The 22,535-nt window shown below is 50.5% G+C and overlaps 1 protein-coding gene across 1 annotated transcript in view; it reads left to right on the top strand.

Moving 5' to 3' along the window:
• Positions 1 to 2,742: 2,742 nt before the first annotated feature.
• Positions 2,743 to 22,535, top strand: part of LOC143769415 (alpha-2-macroglobulin-like protein 1) — a 305,150-nt gene continuing 285,357 nt past the window's right edge. Inside the window, exons 1-3 of the mRNA XM_077257911.1 lie at positions 2,743 to 2,767; positions 21,176 to 21,251; positions 22,182 to 22,359. Of these exons, the coding sequence (XP_077114026.1) occupies positions 2,758 to 2,767; positions 21,176 to 21,251; positions 22,182 to 22,359 (264 nt within the window). The 5' untranslated portion in view covers positions 2,743 to 2,757. The remainder of the gene's footprint in view (positions 2,768 to 21,175; positions 21,252 to 22,181; positions 22,360 to 22,535) is intronic.

The following is a 22,535-nucleotide window of genomic DNA, read 5'->3' as shown; positions in this document are numbered from 1 at the left end:
AACATGAGTAGAACCTGGCTAAATTATACGGGTTTCTACAAGTGTGGTGGTAATAGATGTATAACATGTGCTCATGCATTAGTTACCAAGACATACAAAAATTCCACGGCCTCTCAGTGTTTTAACATAAAACAATACATCAATTGCAATACAGCCTTTGTAGTTTATAAGATTGATTGCATCATATGCAATCTGTCTTATGTAGGGTGTACTTCCCGTAAATTAAGAATACGAATCACGGAGCATTTACGGGATATAGGGAGGTCGGGTGATTTAGGTCGTTCCATGTCGGCAGTATCTAGACATTTTAATGTTCAACATGCAGGCAGCACAGATGGTTTCAGTGCATATGGTATTGAAAGAGTTAACAAACCCTTGCGAGGAGGTGATTTCAGACGCTGTCTTCTTATGCGGGAGGCGTTCTGGATTTATCACCTGAACACTCGCTTTCCTGCAGGTCTCAATAAACGTAATGAGTTGATGTACCATTATTAGGGTTTTTGTGTCATGAGTTTTGGAGGATAAAAGTTTATTTTAAATATGTTTATATCTGTATAATTGTTTAAATGTAATGATGTTTTTATATGTGCACACTTTTTATATCAGCAGGACCTGTCTCTGTCATGTGATTTTGGGTCAGTTGATTATTGGCTGACGGTGGCTATATGAAGTCAAATGTCTATTTATTTGTAGCTCTGACAAAGATCTGCTAAGATCGAAACGCGTAGCTCGTTTCCTACCATACATAGAGGAGTAATTCAGCCTGTAATTTTAATATGGATTAATAAAGAATTGGAATTTTACTCTCTGGAGCTGGAACGAATCCTTTTTCCTTGGCTTGTTCAACACCACGCACATCAACGTGGAAGTTCCGTGCACCTGCTGGGCTGCCTGGTGAGCTGGCTTTTTGTTTTTTTTTTGTTTTTTTTTTCGATTATAGCTTGTGCCTCGTGCCTTGTGATTCCGGTCTGGAGTGGTGGTCTTGGAGAGTAATATCGTATCTGGTGGTGTATTATCCTTTGTGATATCTCCTTCCTATATTTGTATTTGTTTTGCCCTGGGCACATTATCGTGTTTTCCTGTGTGTCTGCGGCGTGGTGCGTTTTTTGGTTTTCCCTGTCTGTGCTTTCTGTGGGGGTTGGTGTGTGGTCTATTCACTGGGTGGCGGGGGGTGGTTTCAGCATAGGACTGAAACAGGAGTCAGGGTCAGGCCTGGCAGCCCAGACAAGCACACCATCAGTGTAAATTCTGGGAGAGGGACAGACAGGGTATTCCCTAGTCTGAGGGATATCGCAGGGGCCCGGGTAACCAGCCTTAGCTTACCTAGTCTCCCCGTGACATTAACTCTCTTTACCTCAGCCTGGAGTTGGGTCTTTCTCGGTTTGGAGGAACCTGCAGCTTTGTTGCTTGTGCAGCGCAGCTCCTCTCGGAGCCTCCTGATGGTCTTGCTTGCATCTTCATACTCACGGAGGTGGCTCATGACCCAGGAGCCATAGGTGGACACAGACTCCAGGGGTCTCTGCAGCCCCCAACTTTCCTCAGTAAGGTCAAGCTCACCTCCGTGAGCACTCAGCTTTCCTCCAAAAGGACCACCATCATGCACGCCGGCAGGCTTCTTCTCCATGTTGGAAGCCTTGTGGCTTCTCTGGGTCTCTGCAGATCTGGGGGGAGTAGGAGCCACATTGCTGCGACTCCTGGTGGAGCATCTCACCCCCGAGTCCTCTGATGTGCAGGCTGGTTGCTGGTTCCTTCTTGCCCCCGCCAGCCTGGCCCGGGAAGCAGAAGCCTGGGACTTGGCTCCATCACTCATCCCAGGAAACCCACTCCCTCCCTGGGTAGGAGAGAAAGAGCAGGTCCCCGGGTGGAGAGCTGGTGCTTCTCTGGAGCTGAGGAGCAGACAGCAGGATCAGCAGCAACCGCACCCACAATCAACACAATGAGCAGCAGCTGAGCAGAGCTGCACTCACTATCCTGCTGGTGCAGTCACTGTGTGTTTGGGAATCTTTGTAGCGACGGCGGCGTTGATAATTATTGTTTCTGCCTGAGTGGGAGTAGTTATATCACCCTTGCTGCAGTGTGCCCATTAGCCAGTACATAGCAGGCAGCCTTTCTGGCGACTAATTACCCTAGGTGCAGTACCTGATCTGACCTGAGGGTAAAGGGGGCGCCAGAGAGCTGCAAGTTCCAAACTGGAACTAGGAAGTGGGAAATAGATAAATCCCCTTCAGAAGGAAGCAGGGGCAACCAAACAACCTCGGTTCATGACAAATTGGTGTGAGTAGTGGGGGCGATAAAGGTATCCTCCCAGGATCCCTGACATATTGTTGGCAGCACGGTGTGAACCATGACGATACTATCTATGAGGATAGCTGTGATTATGGGGATGCAGCTGCTATTATTTTGCACATTACTGTATCTTCTGTACTATGTGTCCATCTATACGATCAGCTTTGCTTTTTCCTGCACAGATACATCAGATTGGAATCAGTGCTGGACATGAAGATAATAATAATAATCTTTATTTTGATATAGCGCTAACATAGATCGGCAGGTGACAGATGTTGGAGGTTTCAGAACTGGAGGATTTTCCGGTTTGGTTACAATGTTGCAACAGTTGATCCCAGGACTCAGAGGGCAGGAACTGGGCCAAGATTAGAAGAAGAGAAGACGACATCATGTCATCATCAGCCTGACAAACAGTAAATTATAAAACCCAGGGCAGGAGGATGAAGGCGACAATCGAGGAGGAGCGGCGACATGGGACCAGGTACGGGGCTGGCGGGAGGAGCGCAGGTCACATTGTCTCAGGTTGTTCTCTGGAAATATTGTCATCTATTGAAGTTTCATCCAGACATTTTATCATCAATATTTTATACAACTTTCTAATTTTGTTTTTTTTTTCTCATTCTCAATATCTCTGCTTGCTGTTAAGAGTTTGGGCATGTTTCCACGTTCCGTATATGCAGCGCTGCCGGCTTTTGTACGCGCGGTGATTCTGCATGTGAATCACTGCGTCCTATACATAGACTGTGTAATTTATCTTGCGGAGACTGAGTGTCTCCACATCGTAAACAGACATGCTGCGTTCTAAAAAGACGCATGTCCGTAAACGCAGGGCCGCCGGATGCGTGTGTGCACTCCACTATGCTGTAACATCTGGCTGCTGCGGGTTGGACGCTGCGGATGTATGCAACTGTATGCAACGGCGTCCAATCCGCAGTTTCCTGACCGTGGAAACGTACCCTAAAAACATTTCTGATTACAATGAGCGGCTCAAACCCTTCCCAACCTAATATGTCTCCCAGCTGAGTGTTTGTTACCATTGCACACTCTGTCAGATAATAGCCTGATGTCAGACTGATACATTGTAACGTCAGCAGTGAGAAGTCCTCTGCTGGGAATATAAGGTCAGTCTCTTCTTTTTAGCGAAGTGAGGCATCTGTCACATTTCATACATCTTCTACAATGTTGGTAAAGTGAACATTTCCCCAGATTACTCTAGAGCAGGGGTTCTCAACCTGTGGAGCCACATGTGGGTTGTGGGCTCGTGACCCCCTGCTGGGTGGGTGCTGATAACATCTGTGAAGAGCAGGTCTCCACATGGTGAGGTTTGTGACCAGCCAGAGGAGCCACATGTGGGTTGTGGGCTTGTGACCCCCTGCTGGGTGGGTGCTGATAACAGCTGTGAAGAGCAGGTCTCCACATGGTGGGGTTTGTGACCAGCCAGAGGAGCCATATGTGGGTTATGTGCTTGTGACCCCCTGCTAGGTGGGTGCTGATAACAGTTGTGAAGAGCAGGTCTCCACATGGTGGGGTTTGTGACCAGCCAGAGGAGCCATATCTGGGTTGTGGGCTTGTGACCCCTTGCTAGGTGGGTGCTGATAACAGCTGTGAAGAGCAGGTCTCCACATGGTGGGGTTTGTGACCAGCCAGAGGAGCCATATGTGGGTTATGTGCTTGTGACCCCCTGCTAGGTGGGTGCTGATAACAGTTGTGAAGAGCAGGTCTCCACATGGTGGGGTTTGTGACCAGCCAGAGGAGCCATATCTGGGTTGTGGGCTTGTGACCCCCTGCTAGGTGGGTGCTGATAACAGCTGTGAAGAGCAGGTCTCCACATGGTGGGGTTTGTGACCAGCCAGAGGAGCCATATGTGGGTTATGTGCTTGTGACCCCCTGCCGGTGGGTGCTGATAACAGCTGTGAAGAGCAGGTCTCCACATGGTGGGGTTTGTGACCAGCCAGTGGAGCCACATGTGGGTTGTGGGCTTGTGACCCCCTGCCGGTGGGTGCTGATAACAGCTGTGAAGAGCAGGTCTCCACATGGTGGGGTTTGTGACCAGCCAGTGGAGCCACATGTGGGTTGTGGGCTTGTGACCCCATGCTGGGTGGGTGCTGATAACAGCTGTGAAGAGCAGGTCTCCACATGGTGGGGTTTGTGACCAGCCAGTGGAGCCACATGTGGGTTGTGGGCTTGTGACCCCATGCTGGGTGGGTGCTGATAACAGCTGTGAAGAGTAGATCTCCACATGGTGGGATTTGTGACCAGCCAGTGGAGCCACATGTGGGTTGTGGGCTTGTGACCCCATGCTGGGTGGGTGCTGATAACAGCTGTGAAGAGCAGGTCTCCACATGGTGGGGTTTGTGACCAGCCAGTGGAGCCACATGTGGGTTGTGGGCTTGTGACCCCATGCTGGGTGGGTGCTGATAACAGCTGTGAAGAGGAGGTCTCCACATGGTGGGGTTTGTGACCAGCCAGTGGAACCACATGTGGGTTGTGGGCTCGTGACCCCCTGCTGGGTGGGTGCTGATAACAGCTGTGAAGAGCAGGTCTCCACATGGTGAGGTTTGTGACCAGCCAGTGGAGCCATATGTGGGTTGTGGGCTTGTGACCCCCTGCCGGTGGGTGCTGATAACAGCTGTGAAGAGCAGGTCTCCACATGGTGGGGTTTGTGACCAGCCAGTGGAGCCACATGTGGGTTGTGGGCTTGTGACCCCCAGCTGGGTGGGTGCTGATAACAGCTGTGAAGAGGAGGTCTCCACATGGTGGGGTTTGTAACCAGCCAGTGGAGCCATATGTGGGTTGTGGGCTTGTGACCCCCTGCCGGTGGGTGCTGATAACAGCTGTGAAGAGCAGGTCTCCACATGGTGGGGTTTGTGACCAGCCAGTGGAGCCACATGTGGGTTGTGGGCTTGTGACCCCATGCTGGGTGGGTGCTGATAACAGCTGTGAAGAGGAGGTCTCCACATGGTGGGGTTTGTGATCAGGATGCGCATATTCTGGCCTTGGGATTGGAACATAAATGATGTTTGGTAACCAGGAGATGACACTACCTGGCACAGGAGGTGCTTGAAGCTGGATGTGATAGTTTGGTGGGAGTGCTTGATGGAAGAATACTGACTGTGGGAAGCCCTGGATCTTGGTGTACTGACTCAGGGTGATTTCTGAGCTTTGGCTCTCATATACTGGTAATGGGTCTCTGGGTGTCACTACTTTGAGGGAGCCGGAGCTGGATGTGGCTAAGGTGGAGAATGTTGGGGACCACCGCTCCGAGAAACCATGAACCTGTACCTGTTTTACTACAGTCAGTAAGAGAGTCATCCCAGCGATGCATCGTATTCCTCATGTATCCAGACAAGATGTTACTTTTAGGGTAAGCCGTGGTCTGGGACGGGGTATATTCTGGCCTGTTACATCGGGGTTCACCGGATGGAGCGGTGATGAGGATAGACTCCCTGGCTTTATGAGGCGTTGTGTGATAGAGGGCGCTTTTTAATGTTATGGCTCGGGTGGAGGGAAGTTGGGATGGGATCGGGGTGGGATTCATTCCTGGATCAGTAGTCACTTTATTAGGGTTGAACAATTAATAAAATGTTCAATTCTCTAGTTGCCTACTCCTGGCCTAATGGATATTGATCATGTGCACTAAAGAAATACACCAGACACAGTCAGCTGTAACTCTCCTTGATCAATGTGTGGCTCAGCTCCAAGAAGAGATTTATTAGTCAAACACAATGTTATATATCTCCTGTAAGGGGGCTCGGTTAGCTCTAAAATGGGAGTGATCGGATGTATTCCATTGGTTAGTGGGTTGGGCATGAGCAAGTCCATGGGCGGATCCATGAGGTCATCAAGGTGGGTTGGCCCGTGAGGTCATCAGGGTGGGCGTCGCTGTGGGTGGATCCATGAGGTCATCAGGATGGGCGTCATCTTGGATACCAGACCATGCGGCATGCTAAAACAGGAAATGGCGGCCATCTTCAGTGTCTTCATTGTTCATCTTGGATACCAGAGCACATGGCTCTGGTATAGGAGATGGCAGCCATCTTAAGTGTCTTACTTTGTCTGAGGAAAACTTATGTAAGGTTAAACAATACATGTTATAGGTTGTTTCTCTCAATTACCTTATGTGTTGAGGTTAATTAAGTATTTGATCTTATGGCTCTCCTCAACAGTCCCCCCTAAATACTTTATTAACCTTTTCTTTTATCTTGATCCCACCGTGGTTCCCTAACCCATCGATGTTAAGTGTTATTATGACATCAGAGGCTTCATGACAATATGGATGCTATAGACACCAGAGAATGTGTGACCAATTATGGGTATACTGAGGAGGTATATCGGAGCGTGTTACCAGTGTCCTCGGGACTTCCCAACCTGCTGGATCTATTACTCTCCAATCTCCCATCTCCATGGTTACTTAGAGTAAAATACACATGCGACTTACCCTGTTGTACACATCCTAGATCTGACCGTCTTGCCCGGGAGGGGGAATTGGAGTTTTCACCAGTTTGAGACAAGTTTTCCCTTGTGGAAAACCTCCCTTTGTAGCTGGACTTTGACAAGCATGTCAGATCCTACTCTGTCCCTACCTGTCTAAGAAGTTTACAATGTGAGAGATGGATCCAGGAGGCGCTCAGCAATCCTGACCGAAGTAGGAGTAGTCAGGAGCACTTGGTAGGGACCCTCAAATCTCGACTCCAGGAATGTTTTTTTCTGATGAACGTCTTTACCAGCATGTAGTCACCAGGTTAGAAAGTATGGGTACCGTCACTGGAATCTGGACCTGGAATGGATGATAAAACTTGTACATGTGTTATTGACAGTTCTTTAGTAACAACAATTACATATTTTACAAGAGTATCACTTCCTAAGGCTAGCTGTTGTGGAAAATATTGACCCAACCTCGGAGGCCCCCCAAAAAGAATCTCGTATGGTGTGAGTTTAGTGGGACCCCTTGGAGTGTTTCTGACTGAGTATAAGGCAACGTGCAAAATGTCTGTCCAAGAAAGTCTGACCTCCTGACTGGCTTTCAGTATTTTATTTTTCAAGGTGCCATTCAATCTTTCTACTTTCCCACTGCTCTGAGGGTGATATGGAGTATGTAAACCCAAATCCGCTCCCACCAGTGTCCATAGTTCCTTAGTCAGTACTGCAGTGAATGCGGGTACTTGGTCACTCTCAATTACCTCTGGGACCCCATATCTACAGACTACTTCAGTCATCAGGCTCTTAACAGTCACTCTGGCAGTCATGTTTGTTACTGGATAGGCTTCGGGCCATCCTGAGAACATGTCAGTCACTACCAGTACATACTCGTACTTCCCTACTTTTGGCATTTGAATGTGATCAATCAGAATCCTCTGAAAGGGATAAAGTGGTTTAGCCAAATGTTTCTGAGTAACTTTCTGAGGCGGTGCTGGATTGCATGTTGCACACACAAGGCAGGACTTGCAATATTTTTGGGTAACAGTAGAGATTCCAGGTGCCATATAAGTCTTCCAAATTAGGTCATTCATCTGATTCTTGCCTCTGTGGGTGATACCGTGTGCCCATTCTGTCACTGAAGGGTACAGATTGCGGGGTAGACAGACCTTTTTGTTCATCCTCCAGACTCCATCTTCATCCTTTTTAGCTCCTCCTTCTTGCCATGACTTCTTTTCATCATCTGATGTCTTGTCTTGATGTAGATGGATGATTCTCATAAGAGAGCCTTTAGTCCCTTCTTCAGTGTCTTGTGACACGTACACCGCTGCTTTTTCTTTCCCGAATGGATGCACAGCATAGGTTTTTGCTGTTTTGTCAGCAAAGAAATTCCCCCTTGCTTCTGGAGAATCCAATCTCCCGTGAGCTTTGATCTTGATTACTGCAACCTCCAAAGGTAGATCTAGAGCGGCCACAAGTTCTTGTATGATAGCAGCATGTTTTACAGGAGTTCCACTGGACGTTAGGTATCCTCTGGCTGCCCAGATACTGCCGAAGTCATGAGCCACTCCAAAAGCGTATCTTGCATCCGTGTAGATGTTGACCACCTTCTCCGTCGCTTCCTGACAAGCCAACGTCAAAGCTTTAAGTTCCGCTTCTTGTGCAGACATGTGCGGTGGTAGCGATCCAGCTGAGATGACCTGGTCATGTGTAACCACGGCATACCCCGTATGGAATCTTCCAGTTTCATCTGCAAATCTGGAACCATCAGTGAAGAACGTCAGGTCAGCATGTGGGAGTGGGTCTTCAGACACGTTTTTCTTGGAGGCTGCTTCTTCCTGCATTTGTTCGAGACAGTCATGATCCTCTGAGTGTGTAGAGGCATCTTCTCCGAGAGCATCAGTATCATCATCCACATCCCCCCTGGAAAGAGGAAGCAGCGTGGACGGGTTGAGGATGGTGCAGCGGACAAGAGTGACATTATCCGGAATCAAGAGGGAACATTGGAGTCTCATATGACGCTGTAGCGACAGGTGTTTAGGTTGAGTCTGGCCTAGAATAGCTTTTATGTCGTGTGGAGCCATTAAGAGAACCCGATGTCCTAAGATGATATCAGAAGTTTTGTCCAGAAGCATATGTGCAGCATGAACAGCTTTGAGGCAAGTCGGGGAAGCTTGAGACACAGAGTCCAGGCGGGCAGAGTAGTAGCCGATTGGTCTTGTTCTTCCCCCATGTTTTTGTGCTAGGACTCCGGAAGCATGTCCTGCTACTTCACTGACAAACAAGTAAAAAGGCAGTTGATAATTTGGGATTCCAAGAGCTGGTGCAGACTGTATGGCCTGTTTAAGAGCATAGAAGGCTTCAACAGATTTGGGACATAGTGGAAATGCTGACGTCTTAAGGTCATCGTACAACGGTTGCATCAGCTTGGAGGCGTCTGGAATCCATTGGCGACAATATGTGATAAGTCCCAAAAAAGCTTGTAACTGCTTAGGTCCTTTTGGTAGAGGAACGGTCTTAATAGCAAGCTTCCTTTCATCCGTTAGGTGTTTCAATTTCGGAGAGAGACAGTGGCCTAAAAACACGACTTTAGGCTGACACCACTGGACTTTGTTGAGGGACACCTTACAGTTTTGTTGTGCAAGATGAAGAAGAAGACTGAGACTTGACTCTTCAGCGGTCGCCTGATTAGGACAGCATAGTAGGAGATCATCCACATATTGAAGGAGGACAACTTGATGGTTAATCTCTCTCCATGGCTGTAGACAAGTGGCAAGGGCCTGAGAGAAATGACTTGGTGAGTTCTGTGCTCCTTGTGGTAAGACCGTCCAGGTATATTGTGATCCTCTGTAAGTGAAAGCAAACAGGTACCAATCTTCTGAATGCAGTGGTATGCTGAAGAAAGCATTGGCCAGGTCTATGACAGTGAAACGTTCTGCATCTGATGGTATTTCTGACAGCAATGTATGTGGATTGGGCACAATTGGACTTTCTAGTACAGTTGCTGCGTTAACAGCCCGGAGATCTTGAACCATACGATACTTTGGAGCTTCTCCTTTTAATGTCCTCTTCTTTACTGGAAACAAAGGTGTGTTACAGGGAGAGTTACATTTGACTAGTGCCCCGTTCTCCAAGAGAGTCTTGATTTGAGTGGCCAAAGACTCTTCTTGGACAGATTTGAGTGGATATTGGGGCACCCTTGGAAGCTGAGCTCCAGGTTTAAGAATGACCCGCATCGGGGGCACAGCAAGACGTCCAATATCTTCAGGGCCAGTAGACCATAGAGTAGATGGAACTTGTGACATCACTTCTGGCGGAACACTCGAGACTGTTTTAGCAGCTTCATCCATCATCATAAGCAGAGGTGCAGCTTGAAGTTGACACTCTTCGCTCGGATCGAGCGGGTCAGTGATGGTGATGGTGAGACCATCTGATGAATAAGCTATAGTTGCTCTCAGCTTTTGGAGAAGGTCTGCTCCCAGAAGGTTGGTAGGACAAGTGGGGGACACTACTAGACGCATAAACATACCTTCGTATGGTCCAACCTGTATCTTACGGGTGAGCTTGTTAGAAGTAGGCTTGCCATCCACTCCCACGCATGTCACGGCTTCAGAGGATATCAGATCGGGAAAAGGCAGGTCCTGTAATCTGATAACACTTCTGGCTGCACCTGTATCCACAAGAAACGGTAAGGGTTTGCCTTGAACGTTGATAGTTACTTTGGCTATAGGACCAGACATGGAAGCCAAAGTAGTGGACACGGGCTTGCCCTTGTCCTATCGGGTGCTTAGATCCATCAGAGCTGCGGTGTGATTGACATCGGGATGCATCTGAGCTTGTAGTGGTCGTTCGTAGTATTGGTCATTGTAACGAGGATAGTTGAATCTGCGATTATCCTCGTTGTAATTCCTGAATCTGCGTCTTGGAAAAGGGACCCTACAATCTCGTTTTTGGTGACCTGGGTTGCCACAATTGAAGCAGACGTTTTTGCTACGAGGTGATAGAAGTTGCTGGTTTTGATATTGCACATCAGTCCATAGAATATGGGTCTTTTTGTTTGAGGGTATCAATTTCTCAGGGAGTGTTTTTTCGAATCCCTTAGCTATTGTTAAAACATCCTTAGGATCCAATGTAGCATATTCAGGTCTGATTGCTTGAAATTGCTTCCTCAGGGCTTCTCGTAGGCCTTCAACAAAAGAGGAGACGAGCAGTGTCCGTTGAACTTTTATTTGGTTACTGAAGCCGAGGTCATTAAACATTTGGGCTAAACGAGCATGATATCTCTCCACTGATTCCCCTGGTTCCTGCGTGACATCCTTGAAAGATGTTGACTGATCCGCCAACTTATCCAAGGCCCATGTCTTAAGTTGTTGGCAAAACAAAATACCAGAGTCCCATGTTGTGTCACTGGCAAGTGAGGCATCATTGAATGCGGCCTCCATAACAGGCCAATATGCATCGCCCGCTTTAAGATTTGCCAGGGAAAATGAGATCTTGCCACGTGGCTGAGTAATTCCTTTGTATTTGAAGCATGCTCCTGTAGAAAGGCATCGGCTGTTTTTCTGGATCTGGAAGCTGGTTCAACAGAGTAGCAGCTTGCTGGGGTGTAAACTTGACATAGAGGGTGGGCTCTTCAGACATGAGCATTGGCACTGTTGGTGGTGGCACCTGAGGCGGGAGTAGAGATGGCACCGCGAGTACAGATGTAATCCCTTGTTTATGAGGAGCAGGAGGAGGTAACAGTCCTGGAATGAGGGGCCCTATTTGGGCAGCTCCAGTATCATGGTGTGGGGTCCAGGTGATGCAGGCAGTCTTAAAAGCTTTAACAGTCCTGTCCTCATTACTAATTAACCTGATTTCAGAGAGGCAGCAAATGCTTGGGGGGCTACACTTGTTTATTATAATTTCAACAATTTCCCTTGTACATGCATGAACAGGGAAACCGAAAATGCCAACACCAATGGCGGGAATTGTCAAGGTCTCAATGTGCTCACTAATATTTGCATACTCTAAAATGCGAGTTATTGCTGCACGAAGTTGTTGAGCACTAACGTCTGGATGAATAGGGTCATAAGTAGGGGTCACAGCATGTATGATCATTCTACATGGAAGATTGCCAGCTTTAGTCACCGCTATGTCCCCAACAGCTATCTGACCACGTGACTCAAAAATGATTTGACTGTCAGCTTGAATAGTCGCCCCTCCTGCTTCCACTATAGCTCTAGCTACACCTCCGTTGTGCTCTAACCGAGAATTGGCAGCATTAACAATAGCGTCTGTCTCCAATGTTATGTCACCCTTTCCCACCACTAACAAGGGTCCCTCAGGAAGTTCTTTTTCAAAAATAGGTTGCCAACATTCCCTCCCCTTTGTGCTTCCTGTGCTATTGGTATCCCCCTCCCACATTGAGCCCCCCTTGTTACAGTTGCCACCGTCCCATACAGGTGTGCACTTGGCTGCGAGACAGCCTGTGAGGTACCAGGTATAGGGTTAGGTAGACTGCATGAGAGTGCTGTTGTGGAAGCATTGGGAGGAGAGGCCGCTGCTTGGAGCATCTCATGTGGGTGTGCGGCTAAATTGGCAGTGGAAGTGACAGTAGAAAGGGTAGGTGCTGGGGACGATCCAGGTGGGAGGACTGCTGGATTCACAACAGGAGTGATAGGGGAAAGGGTTGGTGCCCCATTGGAAACAACTGAGATAGGAAACATGGGTAAAGCCTGTTCACTTCCCGAAGGAATATAGTATTGGCCGTTAGTGGTCATTACTGGGTAACAAGGATTTGGTGATGTGGCGTGTAGCCCTTAATCTGAGATGTTCACCACCAGGAGCAGCACATTCGCCATCCACAACATGGCTGCCGTCAGAATTACATTTACCACCAACAAGATGGCCGCCGTCAGAATTATATTTACCACCAACAAGATGGCCGCCGTCAGAATTATATTTACAACCAACAAGATGGCCGCCGTCAGAATTATATTTACCACTAACAAGATGGCCGCCATCAGAATTATATTTACCACCAACAAAATGGCTGCCGTCAGAATTGTATTTACCACCAACAAGATGGCCGCCATTACATTTAGCACATGGCTCTGGGCCACCATTTTGGCTGCTATCACATTTAACACATTCGCCATTAACAAAATGGCCGCCATTACATTTACCACATGGCTCTGGGCCACCATTTTGGCTGCTATCACATTTAACACATTCGCCATTAACAAAATGGTTTTGTAATACACAACTCAAAACTCTATTCTTTCTATTCCTTTTCTCTTCTACCCAATTTCCATTTTTTTTTTTTTTTTATACAGACTTTCAGAGACTCTTTCTCCTGCCCTAGCAATAGACAACAATCCATTATCTTCTAGGATACCTTTTCTTTCTTTCAAGACAAGCTTACACTCCAGGGGCTGTAACCATCCCCCCCTTCTGGCATTCCACACAATTTCCACTAGTGTGCATGAGTCTAACTTGCCATCTGAATTTGGCTTAGTGCCTATACGGCAGAACTGCATTACTTTCTCCATCTTTCTATAGATACACAGTATATATATCTATCTATCAAGATAACAAACACCAAACAAACAATAAGACGGGGGAGATGACTCAAACCTGAGATTCTAAAGGGAACTGAGTCTGTAGTACTCAGTTCCCATTGCTTCTTGTCACGTGGTCCCTGTCTGACTTCCGTGCTCCGTACTTTACAAACCAATTCTTCCCTACTTTGTCAAATTGCTCCCTAACTTACCGGTCCCCGTGCAGAGTCAATTACTCAATGTCACGGGGCAAAAAAAGAAAAACTATAAATTTAATTGGCCCAAACTGAGCCAATTGCTCCAAGTTTCAATGAGCCGCTACACAATTTATTATGCCCGAACTGAGCCAATTGCTCCAAGATTTACCGGGCCCCCCTAGGCCGAGTCAATTACTCCAGGTCCTAGTCTCTCTTGTACAGAACTGAAAATCTTATCACAGGCGACAACCGTATACCACAGACAAAAATTATTTTTCTACACTTGCTTGCTTTCCTTCCCTAAAAAAAAACAAAACTTGTTTTTCCCGTCCTACCACATGCTTTTCTTTCTGTAAACACTTGCTCACTCCTTCCTAGAAACCTGTCCTGTTCCAAACACAATGCTTCTCCTAACTACCAGTGTAAAAACCCGTTTTTCCTGTTTTATCACTTGCCTCTAGCCCTCTGTAAACACTTGCTTTTTTTTTTCTTTCTTAGAAACCTGCTTTGACTGTCCTTACACAATACTTCTCTTCACTATCAGTCATCTCCCCTCTTCACAACATGTAACAGGCAGTAGGCAACTAAAACATGTGACGGTTCTTGCAATTAAATGACCAGCAGCGGAGATACCCTTTCTGCCGTCTTACAGATACCAAGAAAACCGGACACGGTCAGGCAATCTGCACAGGATACCCCGAAGGACACAGGTAAAGACTACAGATTATAAAAAATCAGCAGACTTACCGTGTTCTGTTAAGGAGTTGATCAGTCTCCAGGTTCGGGGTACTCAGTGCATCCAGCCGTTCCACTCGCCGGTTTTACAGGGTTCAGGGCTCTCCTCTGCTGGCCCCACGTTGGGCGCCAAATATTAGGGTTGAACAATTAATAAAATGTTCAATTCTCTAGTTGCCTACTCCTGGCCTAATGGATATTGATCATGTGCACTAAAGAAATACACCAGACACAGTCAGCTGTAACTCTCCTTGATCAATGTGTGGCTCAGCTCCAAGAAGAGATTTATTAGTCAAACACAATGTTATATATCTCCTGTAAGGGGGCTCGGTTAGCTCTAAAATGGGAGTGATCGGATGTATTCCATTGGTTAGTGGGTTGGGCATGAGCAAGTCCATGGGCGGATCCATGAGGTCATCAAGGTGGGTTGGTCCGTGAGGTCATCAGGGTGGGCGTCGCTGTGGGTGGATCCATGAGGTCATCAGGATGGGCGTCATCTTGGATACCAGACCATGCGGCATGCTAAAACAGGAAATGGCGGCCATCTTCAGTGTCTTCATTGTTCATCTTGGATACCAGAGCACATGGCTCTGGTATAGGAGATGGCAGCCATCTTAAGTGTCTTACTTTGTCTGAGGAAAACTTATGTAAGGTTAAACAATACATGTTATAGGTTGTTTCTCTCAATTACCTTATGTGTTGAGGTTAATTAAGTATTTGATCTTATGGCTCTCCTCAACAACTTGTCCTCCTTTGCTCTTTTGTTCTCCCCCACTCCATTTTTCCTTCAGCCTTTTATTTCGGGGTAAGGGGGTTTTGCGGTTTCTTTAGGTTTGCTGATAACTAGAGTTCTAAGCTGCAATGTGGGGGGCACAAATGACAGGACCACGAGGTGCGCTGGTCCTGACCTCAAGGGCGGGAATCTGCCGGCAGTTGCACCTCTGACTGAACCCATCTGAACACAGAAGAGACCATTGAGAACAAGATGGCAGCCATGAGCTCCTCTCTTGTCAGCGCACCACCTACCGCCCTGGAGTCAGAGTTTATCCACAGAACTCTTCACAGCTCGCCCCTTGTGATGTGGAAGGAAAGCAGGAATCCCTGTGGGTTTTTAGGAGAACGCCAGTGTGTTGTAGGGTTTGTATTTGTTCCTCCACATTTTTCCTCTGCAGCATTAAATCACTTAAATGGAGTCATTGTCTGGTGATTATTACTGGAGATTTTAGCTGAGTAATGAATGATAACCTGGACGGATGAGTTCCCTGAAGGCCTGGAGAAGGTGACGGCGGCCAGCTCCCTCCGCTGTGTAAACTGTCAAGATACAGGGAGTTTGGATGTCCGGAGGCTTAAGAACAAGGAAAAGAAAGATTTTTCATGCAGGTTATACTGACAAAAGATTATTTGTGATCCACATGGCGAGTCAGATCCTTCTCTGCAGTGGTTCATAGCGCATTCTGTTATTAGAGCTCCGCAGAGGTGGAATCCATATTGGTTACCGGTTCTTAGAGGCAAGGTGTAATTAGCGGGAAATGTCCCGGTTCCTGGAGAATAATACGGGCTCCGCTCATAAGCATTTTGTGCGGATAAGCAAAGAAATAGCACCCGCACTGTCCGTTCCCAAAATGGAGCTCCTATGCGTATACTGTAGCGCTGCTCAATTCCTGATCACGGGTGCAATAGCCGGAAATAACTGTACTATCCGATGCAAATATGAAAGAAATGATGGCTGCACTCACCGATCTCTTGCAGGTAACTTTATTTAAATTCCATCTTCACGGCACGGGGGTGTACATAAAAGACCTGTGAGAGCCGAACGACGGCCGTTTCGCACCGTCCTGGTGCTTCTGTGCGGATGACCTGAAAGTCTTTCTTGGAGGTGCACAATGTGGGGAAGTTGCTGCCCTCTATATATCATTTATTACTGAAGAAGCAGAATTCTAGAATGCGAGGCAGAATGCATAGGGATCGAAGAGCGGCAGCACAGAAGAAGCCGAAGGAGCTTTTATATAAAAAGGTTCTTTATGGGTCAGAAACAGTTTAGTGAAAATGGTAACATATTAGCCGGGGTTATAAGAAATTGGAGGGAAAGCCATAAATCCCTTCTGTCATCACCAGGATGGGGTGTAATGTCCCAGCACCACGCCGGCAAAATGTATCAAGCGAAATTCCAGGGTGACCTCCAAGAAAGAGATCTGTTGTGGAGGGATTCTTCTTGTTCTGTTGTTGGTCAGTGTCCCTCCGTTGTTGGTCAGTGTCCCTCTGTTGTTAATCAGGCTCCCTCCGTTGTTGGTCAGGCTCCCTCCATTGTTGGTCAGGCTCCCTCCGTTGTTGGTCAGGCTCCCTCCATTGTTAATCAGGCTCCCTCTGTGGCTCATGATCTCTCCATTGTTGGTCAGGCTCCCTTTGTTAGTCAGGCTCCCACCTTTATTGGTCAGGTTTCCTCCATTGATGTCAGGGTCTCACTCCATTTTTTCTCAGGCTCCCTCCGTTGTTGGTCAGGCTCCCTCCGTTGTTGGTCAGGCTCCCTCCTTTGTTGGGCAGGCTCCCTCCGTTGTTGGTCAGGCTCCCTCCGTTGTTGGTCAGGCTCCCTCTGTTGTTAGTCAGGCTCCCTCCGGTGTTGTTCAGGCTCCTACCTTTATTGGTCAGGCTCCCTCCATTGTTGGTCAGGCTCCCTCCGGTGTTAGTCAGGCTCTTACCTTTTTTGGTCAGGCTCCTCCATTGTTGGTCAGGCTCCCTCTGTTGTTAGTCAGGCTCCCTCTGTTGCTGGTCATGATCCCTCCGTTGTTGGTCAGGCTCCCTCTGTTGCTGGTCATGATCCCTCCGTTGTTGGTCAGGCTCCCTTTGTTAGTCAGGCTCCCACCTTTATTGAAAATACATTTGCAGAAGCAAACTAATGATGTACGAAAGTAGCAAAAAAGTAAAATTTTTATTATTAAAACATTTACAAAACACCAGAAAAAGGCAAAAATGTGAGAACTATAGATATGTATACTGCCACTGTGACCAAAGGGACACTACACCCCCCAGGACCCCAAATGTACAGGACACCGTTACTTCAGCAGAGGTATGTGAGTTTATAATACAATCAAGAGAGGTGGGTGTGTGGCTTTCTGACAATGCGTGACGCCGGTCACAATCCGGCAGCATTTGAGGGCCTAGTTTCTATAATTACTCACAGTGAGAGCATGTGTGTGTGCCCCCTGACGAAGGTAGGACCGAAACGCGCGTTGGGGTGGGCACGCACACCTCTCTTGATTCCTCTTGGAGCTGTGGAAATTAATTAGGTAATGTGATGGCTGTTTCAATTTTGGGATTTGTTATTGATATTATGTCAGCAGATAAAGATTTCGTATTTAATGCCATATTTACCTATTAATTGCTGAGGTGATTTAACTGACGTATTGATTGTATTATAAACTCACATACCTCTGCTGAAGTAACGGTGTCCTGTACATTTGGGGTCCTGGGGGGTGTAGTGTGCCTTTGGTCACAGTGGCAGTATACATATCTGTAGTTCTCACATTTTTGCCTTTTTCTGGTGTTATGTAAATGTTTTAATAATAAAAATTGTACTTTTTTGCTACTTTCGGTCTAGTACATCATTTGTTTGCTTCTGCAAATGTATTTTCGACTTTATGTTTTTGGATGTATCCATTATTTATAATCCATCACACATTAATTATATGGAATGATGAGGATAAATGTCTACTGATTGAGACGGTATCAGTGTGTGTTTGTTGGTGGGGCATTTTTTGTCCCACCTTTATTGGTCAGGTTTCCTCCGTTGATGTCAGGGTCTCCCTCCATTGTTTCTCAGGCTCCCTCCATTGATGGTCAGGTTCCCTCCATTGATGGTCAGACTTCCACCTTTGTTGGCCAGGTTCCCTCCATTGATGGCAGGTATTACTGTGTGTTTTTTACAGCCTCCCTCCAGTTGGTGACACTATGGTGGTAGTTTCTACAGAACTGGTCACAGGTAGTAACAGCTTTTCACTGGGTGCCCCAATCTCTGGTTCATCAGCATGCTCCTTGGTATGCCATTGCATACCAGCTCTCCCTGTTCCAGTTCTCCCCTGACCCAGCTCTCCCCTGGTCCAGCCCTCCCCTGGTCCGGCTCTCCCCTGATCTGGCTCTCTCCTGGTCCGGCTCAACCCTCTCTGGCTCTACCCTAGTCCAGCTCCCCCCCCCCCTAGTCTGGCTCTCCCCTGATCCGGCTCTCTCTTGGTCCAGCCCTCCCCTGGTCCAGCCCTCACCTGGTCCGGCTCTCCCCTGGTCCGGCTCTCCCCTGGTCCGGCTCTCCCCTGTTCCAGCTCTCCACTGGTCCTGTACCTCCCCTGGTCCAGCCCTCCCCTGGTCCAGCTCTCACCTGATTCAGCCCTTCACTGTTCAGCCATCCCCTGTTCAGCCCTCCCCTTGTCCAGCTCTCCCCTGTTCCAGCCCTCCACTGCTCAGCCCTCCCCTGGTCCAGCCCTCCCCTGATCCAGCTCTCCCCTGTTCCAGCCCTCCACTGTTCAGCCCTCCCTTAGCCAACCCTCCCCTGGTCCAGTTCTCCCCTGGTCCAGCCCTCCACTGGTCCAGATCTCCCTTGGCCTAGAACTCCCCTGGCCCGGCTCTCCCCTGATCCGGCTCTCCCCTGATTCGGCTCTCCCCTGGTCCTCGTTCTCCCCTGGTCTGGCCCTCACCTGGTCCAGCTCTCCTCTGGTCCTCACCCTCCCCGGTCAAGCTCTCCCCTGGTCCTCACCCTCCCCAGTCCAGCTCTCCCCTGGTCCTCGCCCTCCCCGGTCCAGCTCTCCCCTGGTCCTCAACCTCCCTGGTCCAGTTCTCTCCTGGTCCTCGCTCTCCCCTGGTGTGGTTCTCCCCTGCTCCGGCCCTCCCCTGGTCCAGCTCTCCCGTAGTCCTCACCCTCCCCGGTCCAGCTCTCCCCTGGTCCTCGATCTCCCCTGGTCCAGTTCTCGCCTGGTCCTCGCCCTCCCCGGTCCAGCTCTCCCCTGGTCCTCCACCTCCCCGATCCAGCTCTCCCCTGGTCCTCGCCGTCCCCTGGTCTGGTTCTCCCCTGGTCCGGCCCTCCCCTGGTCTAGCTCTCCCCTGGTCCTTACCCTCCCCTGGTCCAGCTCTCCCCTGGTCCAGCTCTCCCCTGGTCTTCGCCCTCCCCGGTCGAGCTCTCCCCTGGTCCTCGCCCTCCCCGGTCCAGCTCTCCCCTGGTCCTCGCCCTCCCCGGTCCAGCTCTCCCCTGGTCCTCGCCCTCCCCGGTCCAGCTCTCCCCTGGTCCTCAACCTCCCCGGTCGAGCTCTTCCCTGGTCCTCACCCTCCTCGGTTCAGCTCTACCCTGGACCTCACCCTCCCCGGTCCAGCTCTCCCCTGGTCCTCAACCTCCCCGGTCCAGCTCTCCCCTGGTCCTCACTCTCCCCTGGTCTGGTTCTCCCCTGGTCCGGCCCTCCCCTGGTCCAGCTCTCCCCTGGACCTCACCCTCCCCGGTCCAGCTCTCCCCTGGTCCTCACCCTCCCCGGTCCAGCTCTCCCGTGTTCCTCACCCTCCCCGGTCCAGCTCTCCCCTGGTCCTCAACCTTCCCGGTCCAGCTCTCCCCTGGTCCTCGCTCTCCCCTGGTCTGATTCTCCCCTGGTCCGGCCCTCCCCTGGTCCAGCTCTCCCCTGGTCCTCACCCTCCCCGGTCCAGCTCTCCCCTGGTCCTCGCCCTCCCCGGTCGAGCTCTCCCCTGGTCCTCGCCCTCCCCGGTCGAGCTCTCCCCTGGTCCTCACCCTCCTCGGTTCAGCTCTACCCTGGACCTCACCCTCCCCGGTCCAGCTCTCCCCTGGTCCTCACTCTCCCCTGGTCTGGTTCTCCCCTGGTCCGGCCCTCCCCTGGTCCAGCTCTCCCCTGGACCTCACCCTCCCCGGTCCAGCTCTCCCCTGGTCCTCACCCTCCCCGGTCCAGCTCTCCCGTGTTCCTCACCCTCCCCGGTCCAGCTCTCCCCTGGTCCTCAACCTCCCCGGTCCAGCTCTCCCCTGGTCCTCGCTCTCCCCTGGTCTGATTCTCCCCTGGTCCGGCCCTCCCCTGGTCCAGCTCTCCCCTGGTCCTCACCCTCCCCGGTCCAGCTCTCCCCTGGTCCTCGCTCTCCCCTGGTCTGATTCTCCCCTGGTCCGGCCCTCCCCTGGTCCAGCTCTCCCCTGGTCCTCACCCTCCCCGGTCCAGCTCTCCCCTGGTCCTCGCTCTCCCCTGGTCTGATTCTCCCCTGGTCCGGCCCTCCCCTGGTCCAGCTCTCCCCTGGTCCTCACCCTCCCCGGTCCAGCTCTCCGCTGCTGCTGCGGTCTCTGTGTTTTCTGGTGACGTCCACATTGTGCATCACCCCCCGCTCAATGGCTGTGCCGAGGAAGACGGTGTGACCTGCTGTCAGGAGCCCCCATAACTGCAGACATGTTATGTCTATAACATAGACTCAGCAGGGAGAAGTCTGCGGAGCCCCCACATGAGGAGAAGACCACTCTTTCTGAAAGGGGTGCCTTTTTTGGGAGCTTCCTAGATGTTCCAGTGGCGCAGACCTGTACTGTATGTGACCAGTCTGCACTGGTGAGTTCCAGCCGTAAAGGCTGCGATACCATACAACCAGCTCATCACTGAATCCGGGGCCCCCAGACCTTGGCTCAGGGCCACCATCGAGGTAACGTGAGCCGCGGACCGACAACTCTGTGAATATGGGACTAGTGCCAGGACAGTATGGATGACTGGTGGGTACAAGATGGTGAGTGTGGGGTGGATGGAGATGGTGCGGCAGAGACCACCGTCACTCGCAGGCTATGGCAGGCGGCTACAGAGGAGACATTTATGTCCTGAGCCTCAGAAATCCGTCACAAAGCAGTGACTAGACGTGTACAATGTAAGAAACCCGTGGAGTCGGCCGAGGGATGAGCCGGGAATGACTTTATGGCTGACGAGCCGATCACTATCCTCCTGAAACGCGTCAGTGAGAAGTGACCCTGTGTAACGCCTCCTTATCTACCCCCAGGGATGGACTCCACGCTGCGGCTGCTCACTCTGCTGCTCTCCATGGAAATGACTGTGGCCCAGACTATCAGAACCCCGTAAGTATGAGCGGGGGCGGCGCAGGATCGAGCTCCGAATAATGCAGCCTCTGGTGAAGGACAAAGCCCCTGAAACGTGAGGTCCGCTCTCTCCTGTGCTGTCACGTAGTGAGATCTCCGCCAGTATGGCGTCTCCCCGGCGCCAGGCCTGGACCTCTCCTCCTATATGTTGTGGGGGTCTACAATCTCTGCTGACCACCAGACTTGTACATGTAGTGCAGTGGTCACAGGAGGCTCTACCTGCTATACAGGAGACTGCTTCTCATGCTGCACAGACTTGTTTCGGCTCCTCCCATGATAGATTTTGGTAATATATGAAGACGTGCAGATAATATTGCACAATGGTGTAAAGGGCAGAATCCGCTGAGATGGTTGTCCCTGTGCTGTCAGGGGCTCGGGGATGATGTGTCCTCGGGGCCGCTGGGATCAGGGGCCGATATGTGTCCTCGGGGCCACTGGGGTCAGGGCCTGGGGGGATATGTGTCCTCGGGGCCGCTGGGGTCAGGGGCCGATATGTGTCCTCGGGGCCGCTGGGGTCAGGGGCCGATATGTGTCCTCGGGGCCGCTGGGGTCAGGGGCCAATATGTGTCCTCGGGGCCGCTGGGGTCAGGGGCCGATATGTGTCCTCGGGGCTGCTGGGGTCAGGGGCCGATATGTGTCCTCGGGGCCGCTGGGGTCAGGGGCCGATATGTGTCCTCGGGGCCGCTGGGGTCAGGGGCCAATATGTGTCCTCGGGGCCGCTGGGGTCAGGGCCTGGGGGGATATGTGTCCTCGGGGCCGCTGGGGTCAGGGGCCGATATGTGTCCTCGGTGCTGCTGGGGTCAGGGGCCGATATGTGTCCTCGGGCCCGCTGGGGTCAGGGGCCGCCTGTCCCTCGTCTTTCTTGCTCCGGTTCACAGTCGGGATTTGTATGTTTTCTTATCATTGCAGAAGGTTCGGCCTTTTCGTCCCTCCGGACCTGTATCACCCGTCCACAGCAAAGCTCTGCCTCCACCTGGAGCAGCAGGAGCACCAGCAGATATCGGTGGATCTGGAGACCTCGTCTGGCAGCGTCACCCTGCACACAGTTCAGCCGGACAGCCCCACATGGCAGTGTCCGTCATTCCAGGTGTGAGCCCATCATCTCCCCCGGTGTCTGTAGTGCCCCCTACTGGGGACAGCGGCCGGTACTTCAGAGTCTCACCCCGGCCACATGACCAGAGACATCACATCGACTGACTGCGCCGCTATCTCCCATAGGGGGCACTGTGGCAGTTTTCTTTCCTCTGGAGGAGAGCTAATTTG

This window comes from Ranitomeya variabilis, chromosome 4 (assembly GCF_051348905.1).
Source record: "Ranitomeya variabilis isolate aRanVar5 chromosome 4, aRanVar5.hap1, whole genome shotgun sequence".
In the NCBI taxonomy this organism is placed as follows: domain Eukaryota; kingdom Metazoa; phylum Chordata; class Amphibia; order Anura; family Dendrobatidae; genus Ranitomeya; species Ranitomeya variabilis.
This window is presented reverse-complemented; position numbering and strand designations above follow the sequence as displayed.